The 8873-nt window shown below is 34.8% G+C and overlaps 1 protein-coding gene across 1 annotated transcript; it reads left to right on the top strand.

Annotated features, from left to right (window-relative positions):
• Window positions 1-37: 37 nt before the first annotated feature.
• Window positions 38-5815, top strand: LOC126827027 (RNA-binding protein spenito). The gene has a single exon (XM_050556179.1). The coding sequence runs from the start codon at window positions 130-132 to the stop codon at window positions 2350-2352; it is 2223 nt and encodes a 740-aa protein (XP_050412136.1). The 5' UTR covers window positions 38-129; the 3' UTR covers window positions 2353-5815.
• The last annotated feature ends 3058 nt before the right edge of the window (window positions 5816-8873 follow it).

The raw sequence follows: 8873 nt of genomic DNA, 5'->3' as shown, positions 1-8873 counted from the left end.
TTCCATTATAAAAAGGACGTGATGCGTGTCTCGCGAGAGTTGGTCATAGCATTAAATATGGCGTCGATGTGAAAGAATTTGTGTAAGATTACTGCTGCAAAACTAGATACATTTTAGCAATTATCCACAATGATGAAAAGACAGCAAGATCGGGATAGCCCACCAAGGTCCAAGCGATCCAGATCAAATTATTCAGGGCCTGACCATGAGGTGCTACGTGACCGAATGAGTCCAGACTTTGATCGGCGTGATAGCCGCAGTAGCAAGTTTGGGGGCGATAGATCGAGCCGTGAAGGGAAGCCATACCGAGATTATGATCATGACCTTGATCCTCCACCAAGAAAACAATTTCGGGATGACAGAATTATGGATGGGGGATATAGTCCACCTAGTGGGATACCCCCAGCACGAACAGACGCTAAATCGCCCGAATATAGATCTCTGTGTGTGAGTTGTATCCCCAGCAAAGTACCTGACCCAGTTCTAAAGGAGGCCCTCATTCGCGAATTTACGAAGTTTGGAGAAATGAATGTAAAAGTTACTATTTCAGGAGACCAGAGAGTTGCTTATGTTAATTTTAGATACCCAGAAGACGCTCGCAATGCAAGACATGCTAAAGGAAAGTTGGTGTTATTTGATCGACCAGTTAGAATAGAACCTGTTATAAAATACTACAGACGTAGAAGTAGTAGCCCAGAATTTCAGAGAGATTTTTACAAAGGTGGTGGTGGTGGAGGAAGGGGAAGCCCTCCTCCACAATTTAGACATGGTCCCCCCAGACCCCCTATGCGTGAATATCCGCGAGATCCCCCTAAGCATATACCCAATGATGGGCCGCGTAGAGCTCCCAATGAAAAATTTCCTCATCATTTAGATCACGTAGACCCAGAATTTGATGATAAAGCAACAAGAACCTTGTTTGTAGGCAATCTAGATGTTAATATTTCCGATCCAGATCTAAAAGCTATATTTGAAAAATTTGGGGCAGTGGAAGACATTGACATAAAAAGACCACAAAGAGGTCAAGGCAATGCATATGCATTTATTAAGTTTATGAATTTAGATTCAGCTCACAAAGCAAAAGTTGAAATGTCTGGCAAATATATTGGTCGTTTTCAGTGTAAGATTGGGTATGGTAAAGTGACACCAACGACTTGTTTGTGGATAGGTGGACTAGGACCAGGCATTAATTATGAGACTCTTGAAAGGGAATTTGATAGGTTTGGGGTGATACATAGAATTGAATGGCCACAAAGTAAAAGCTATGCTTATGTTTTATATGACAGTATTGATGCTGCTCAGGCAGCATGTCAAGACATGCGAGGTGTTCAGTTGGGTGGACAGAGTAAAAGACTGCGTGTTGACTTTGCAGATGTGTCTCATATTGGTTTGCCAAGTGCTAGTGGACCAGGTGTCGAAACCTTTCCAGATCGTGAAGGTGGATTTAGACCAGATAAACCAAGTCCATGGAAAGGTCCTGAAGAACGGCGTAGAGACGATTGGATTCCTGAACCTGGCGACCCACACTTGAGAAATTTGGATGGTCCCAGAGATGGTAGAATAAAACCTGATTGGGATAGATTTAGTGAAGAAAATGGTGACAGACGTCGACGACCTCGATCTCCGGGTGACTTTGGAAATGGTCCTAACTCCATAAAAAATAGAACCCCTGAAAGACGTGACTTTCATGGTGAACGTGATGATGGACGTCGCCTTCCTCCCCAAGGTACGCCAAATCGTGACTTTGACCGGCCTAGTAGTCACCACCACACATCAGATTCTGGTATCGATAAAGACATAGGGAGAGATCGGTGTGAAACATTAGGTGATCTCATTCAAAATCTACCTGTAGCTTGGAACGGGGCGCTTATATTAAAGAGTAGTGCTTTTGCTGCTAGGATGCATGTGTTAAGTGGTGATGTGACAGTTGTTGACAACTTAATGAGAGATCCAACAACAACTGAGTCCCCAGTACTGCGTATTACACAGAGATTAAGATTGGATCAACCTAAGTTAGACGATGTTTCGAGACGTATAACCCAATCAGGTGCACACGGCCATTGTATTTTGTTGGCTTTACCAAGTACTCTACAAAACTATGATGACTCAAACGGAGCTGTGCAACAGAGACCTTTACGTAACTTAGTACAGTATTTGAAACAAAAAGAAGCCGCTGGTGTCATTTCTTTGCCACCCAATCCAACACAAGACAAGAATAATGTGGGGGTACTTCATGCTTTTCCACCATGTCAGTTTGGTTATAACTTTTTGTTAAAAAGATCCCCTCGATTACCCCCAGATCCCTTGCCAGAAGATTATCTTGTTGTCGTAGTTGTTTTAGGGGCTGCATAAAAAGCAGTCAAGACTTTTATTATTGTACAGCTCAAATTATTGTTATCAATGAATGTATTGTATGAAGTTCTTGTTTTCAAATCTGCTTTAATGCCATTATCAATACCCTTAATTAATGTTACTGAGCTTTTGTTAATTTATTACAAATGTACATATAGGTTAGGTTCCAACTAAGCTATGTAGTGTACATGTGCAATGTTTTAGACCATAAATTGTTATCTAGAAATATTTTCAAACTGTTGACTGCATAATTAACTATTATTTCTAAATGCACAAGTCTCTTTGTACCTGCCTTTTGATATCTTGGGCTAATCCGCCATGAGTTTTTACAAATATGGTCAAAGCATCATCGAAAATTCTAAGAAAAAAACCAATCAGACTTGTCAAGAGAATATGCTGCATGTATGGTAGAATGTATTTATAGGCTAGCCGCTAATTACGTATTTGACAATTTGTCATAGTTTCTTGACAGTTGGAATTCGATATAAGAGTAGGCCATAGTGCCACTTCACAGGCAAAATTTCACTCATAGCACACTGTAAGGCGTATGCCCATCTTCATTAGCCCAGTTAAAGGAGCAGAACAATAGGACGTTAAACCACATTTCATTTCATTTATGTCTGAAAATAGTCTTTCTACATTGATTTTAATTAATCATTATCACATAATCTTCATTTAATTCGTATAAAAAAACTCTTGGCTGTGACTTACACAACGTAGAAAAACAAAGTGTACGTAAATATACATGTATTCTTGAGTAAAAAAAAATAGCATTTGTTTTCGACAATTACACATTACCAGTTTTAATAGAGAAGTTGTTTGGAAATGTGTGTAATTAATTCTGTATTACTATTTTGTTCGAAGTTGGTTTATGTATGCTTTTATGTATATCTTGCTTTTCATTTCATTATGATAAATATATAAATTTAAAGAATAGCAAATAACCTCTGACATTTAATGTTGACTAACCAAATTCATTGAAAGTGTCTTTAGTAAATGAAAAGGAAGATCAATATCAATGGCTTGTTCTATTATATAGATTGGACAGATTCAGATCTATGAGATGGCTACAATGTTTTGATTGGTTGAGAATCATGTAGTAAAAGCAAGATCTTTCATTGAGAACAAAAATGTACTATGTGTTGTTGATTTATTTTTGAATTTGGAATTACAATTGTATATTTAACAATAATTTCATATATTTGAATAATTTATTTAATAATTATATCATGATAATTTAAATTTGTCCATTGAATATTATGAATACTGTTCCATAGATTGTTGATATCGGCCAGATACTCCACATATTTACAATATGGATTGAGTTTATCCACGAAAAAATATTGCTAAATTTCATTATCATTATTTTTTGAAACAGTGTTATTCAATTACATGCTGAATAGTTGACAGCATAGTTTAATTTGTAACCATACCCTTGGAAAATGTATAATCTCATTTATTTCGAACTAGGATAAATAAGAGTCTTTCCTGAAGCATAAGCCAATTTTGTGTGAGCAATACAAATACTCTGACATGTCAGATGTGCTAGTTTGTATGGATGTGATTTAAGATTTATTTGATACTGTTTTACCAAACACAGGCAATTCAAGATAGATGGTAGTGTGATACAATAGAAATGGGTCTGATTTCCATGTGACCATCAATTAAGTCATGTTTGTGCACAATTTAAAATAAAATATACAGAAGTGTGATTTTAATGTCTGTTTAAAGATTCTTAGCCAGGTATTAATGAGTTGTTGAACCATTTTTTATTTTAGTTAACTTTGAATAACTTTGTGAAATATTGATATTGAAAATCTATAAATTAATGAAAATATCAAGATGTTTGTTACAGATTTTTCTTTTTCAAAGGTTAAAATGTACTCTCGATTATTTAACTTCCATTTTGCATGTACTGAGTTTTTTTAAGCTTTTTTGAAGAATAATCTGACATTTAATTTATGTTGTCATTTCAAATTTATTGTTTTTATCCTATAGCAATGCAGGGGTTATTTTTCTCAAGAATTTAGTACAAAACTGAAGAATGTCATGACATATTACATCTACAGTAATAATGTTCATGGTTCTTTATAATGTTTGAACAGATCATTTCATTTGAATGGTGAAAGAAATAATTTGTGGCAGAGATAAAAATTAATTGCTTGTGTGAGATGAACAGGTCTACTGATTTCACACTTAATTAGCACAACATATATATTTGGTTGCATTCTATAACCATTATTAGTGCCTTCTCAAAGTACCTAATTTAAATAGTAAAATTTTAAATGTATATTTTAAAGGGATGAGGAGGGGGGGGGGTAAAGTGAACTTTGAATTTTGTTATTTTAAATCATGACCATAATAGTTCTACATGGCATTGGTAGTTAAGATTTATTATTAACTCTACTTCACTGATTCTTTAATAATACTACATGTACATGTGAATATTTATTTTCAACAGGGAATTTTCTTGTGTGCAATTCAGTGGAATGCAAGCCAAGATTATGTTAATGTGTTTATTTATTGTGCTTCAGTAGATCTAAAATGTGTTTTTATGTGTAAATTGTGAAAGAACTAAAGGCTCTGTGATGAAAATGTGACAGTTGAAAAATAAGTGACTCCAGAAATCAGTTAAAAAATTGGGTGTTCTTAAAAAAAAAAAAAACTTTGTGGAAAAGCAGTGGCCATACCAAAGTGTATATTATAAATTAGAACTAAGTGCTGATCTTCATTGAACTCGAGTAGTGAAATTTCAATGGGTGTTAATATAATTTGTGTTATTCAGAAGACTGATCGTGAAATCATCAGACATTCGGTTTAAAAATGTGAAATCTATTTTAATCTTTTATGACAGAATCAACTTAATTCTGGTTAGTTGTAAATACCGCAAATGTGTTAAGGGTTTTCGATACACAGTTTAATTTTTGCAGCTGTAAAAACAAGCTTTCATATTTATGCTTTTGAGCTTCACGCGATGATACTATTTTATTTATGCACATATTCTTTTTCGGAAGTGTCATTTTTTTTGTTATTTTCGTGGAATGTTTCCAGATGAGCAAACAAGAAGTGTAATTGTCGTACGGCACATATTTGTTTTTAAAATACAGTTACACACTACCATGGTAGAACATGAAGCAATGTGGTAGTTTTAAAACCATTCGGTATATGGTACCATTTGTGTTTTTCTGCATGTTCCATTCTAATATTACTATATCTACATGTCTATTTAGTGAGTAGTTTGTAGAACTTGATATCAAGCAGTGAGGTAGTACGGTATGTATTAACTAAGGAAGACGGCATCAACCTATGGCCAAGAGGTAAACATCCAAGTGCTTATCTTTGTGTTGTGAGTTGTGGTTTTAAGTATATATATATTTTTTTTGCCCCATGTACTTCTTATGCTGTAACTATTTGGGCTTGATGATGCAGTTTTACTATAGAATAAACGTATATTGGAAAAATTTTCTAATATTCTGTGATATGTGATGTTATATAATGGTATATTCTGGTGATCTCAAAATAATATTCCCTGTGATTCGCAGAGAAAAATATTGCAGTGGTAATTTCAGCCATTGGTGTTCTGGGATGGTAACAGTAGCAACCAAACTGCAGACTCTCAAAGATCAGCAGTTCAACTGGATGTTAAGAATTTTAGGTGATTAAGTTGTGACTGGACAAAAACTGTCCTGTTGAAATTATCCTCTTGATTTTGGATGTGTCGAAAGAAAACAAAAAGCCCATTCACATTGCAACTGATAATTTGGGTGTGGTAATTTTATGAATTAATTTTATGGGGTGGGCTTTACAATACCTTCAACTATTGGAAGTTCCAGAAATTATGTTACAGTGTCATTTTTGACCGGATGAGTCCCCATGTAGCATTGCCTGGTGAGAAAAGGCAAAACAATACATAGTTTGGTTGTATTGAAATTTATACTGTGCAATATCTGTTCTGTTTTCCTCTATTTTGTTGACAACAGTAAAGAGAATATTCCTGAGAAGGATTAGCTCTCATAAATTTTCAAAACCTACTCTGCAGATGATTTTTTTTTTAGCAAAAAATGGCTGAGTGATCTACTGGAATGTGTGTATCTTTGATTTTAAATAAGACAGAAGTTTGTTTCAAGATGGATGTAATTCATGAAGTTTGAACATAATGCATTAGACTGGAAACACAATATGAATAATATTCATACTTGTGGTATGTGTTCAGATTAATCCAAGCTTGTAAATTTAAAAGTGCTCTAGGTGTACCATGTTGGAAAGTGACATACAACTTCACTCATTTTTGGATCAAAAGCTAGGATATTTTGTCCTGTGAATCAATGGTAAAAACCTTATACATTTGGAAACCAATTCCTAAAATTGTGTAAAATTCTAATTTAAAAAAAACCAACAGGATTTTTGCAGCATGAAATATGAGTTGGAATGAAATGCCACCTGAAGCGATCTGCCCTTCATTGGCTTTCTGACTTGGTAGTTAGAGATTTATCACCGAATCTTCTAATGGGCAGAGGGCTTTAGCAGGGATTTTAGATCAACCAGTAAAATTTCGGGGGGGGGGGGCAACAGATGGCACTTCGTTCTCAAACAACCTGCCACCATGTCACAACAAGGTATGGTCATTCACTATTCTCATTACATACCTTGGAAGAAAGACATCCATTGGACTTAGTCTATCTCTGGTTAGCTATTGCCGTTTAGTTACAATGTGTGGTGATTAGTGAGTGGCTAATCCTTGTTTAGCCATGACGCAGATATAGGTCAAGATAATATAGAGAGATTCAGCACCCTGTAAATATGCATTAATTTCGTGAAGCAGTTTATAGGAATATTCTTTACTGGTGTTTTATGTTGCAATAATTCTATGTGGTTTGTATTCTTGTGCATCTGACATAAGACTACTGTTACACAGATGACAATGATCATAACCCCATCCTATCGATCCAAAGATTCACCGGACATTGCTGCATTTCTGTTCAATGAACACAAAACTCCTATGTTAAACTGATCGACAATTTGGAGAAAAACAGCATTCAAATTATTTTATGTTCATAATTTTAGGAACTGCTGTTTTTCAAATTCGAACTGGGTTCAGTTTGTGGACTATAGAATGTGCTTACCCGGTGGTATGGTATTATCTAAAATTTGTGATGATTCTAAAGTACCTGCACCCAAGAAGTTGGATTTTATGCTCATCTTGCATTGGTGCTCAAATTGCTTATAAAGTAGTTTGTGTGATTAGTGTACCCCCATACATCCAGTAATTCAAGACACAAAACCCTTCAGTTGAAATTGTGGTGACCCGTCACATAGTGATCATGTACACATAGTGGACAATCCAGTCGTTTCTACGGAGAACATGCATTTTAAAAACGTTAAGGAATATGACAGTGTCGCTTCACAGTATATTCTTGTTTGGTATTGTGAACTATCCAGAAACGGTTCATGCCATTCTGAATCTTTATTTAACGCTACACGTGTTTTAATACACATTTTTACAACCGTTACGATTTCGGCCGATATCAGTCTTTCTTTAGAAGAACTTTGTGCTTTATGTGTGTAAGTATTCTGTGCATTTTAAATGTACACATGTTAAATCTGTTCGATTTTATTTTCAGAACGTCCATTTTATTTCTATGGTACCTCTTTACAGTACCCGATGTTAATTTATTTTCACAACTATTTATTTTACAAATGTTATATATTTGAATAAATTGGTTTTTTAAGAGTTTACAGACTCATGCAATTTACTTTAGCTATATATGACAAACATACACTTGTAGTAGACACCTTACATCACCCGTTTTTTAATGCCATCTTAAGAAAGCAGTTATGTTAAGTACTCCTTAATTTTTAGTCATAATTTCCAGACCTGTATCTATTTCAACCATGTACATAGTCGTGGTTGTAAAATAGTAACATCTTCAACTCGCTTGTAAACGCCCAAATTGATATGTGTTCATATATTGCGCCCCTCCCCCGATCTGTCCGTCGTCTGCAATTGCACGTGAAGGCTCTCGAGGCTAAAGTCACCATCAGAGATATTTTAATAAACCAGAGAATAAATAGTTATTACCCGATTGCCTTTAAACACAGTGTTAAAGCCAAGAGACAAAGAATATTGATTTTCATCATCGAATTCCGTTGGTTGCTCCTAAAACGGCGAATAGCGAACGCCAAAAAAAAAAAAAGGATACTGCGACTTGATGATCGAGATTCCTTTATTCCTGCGTATTTTTTATTCTGCTGTAAAAATTAGAACTACCGGAAAATTCACAATGAAACGAAGAAATTCCATGTGCTGATAATACGAGAAAGCTTAATTAAATACCATTTAAAGACATGTCTTCTATTGTATTGACTTAATTCATTAAATATTCGCTTATATGTGTTAATAATTCTACGCTGATGAAATAATAATTTACAGTTTTTGGACTAAAATTAGATTTCCATAATATTCGAAATTAAAATCGCGAAAAAGAACTCAATATTGATCAATTTCAATCAATACAGATGAT

Source organism: Patella vulgata, chromosome 7 (genome assembly GCF_932274485.2).
Source record: "Patella vulgata chromosome 7, xgPatVulg1.2, whole genome shotgun sequence".
Lineage (NCBI taxonomy): Eukaryota > Metazoa > Mollusca > Gastropoda > Patellidae > Patella > Patella vulgata.
This window is presented reverse-complemented; position numbering and strand designations above follow the sequence as displayed.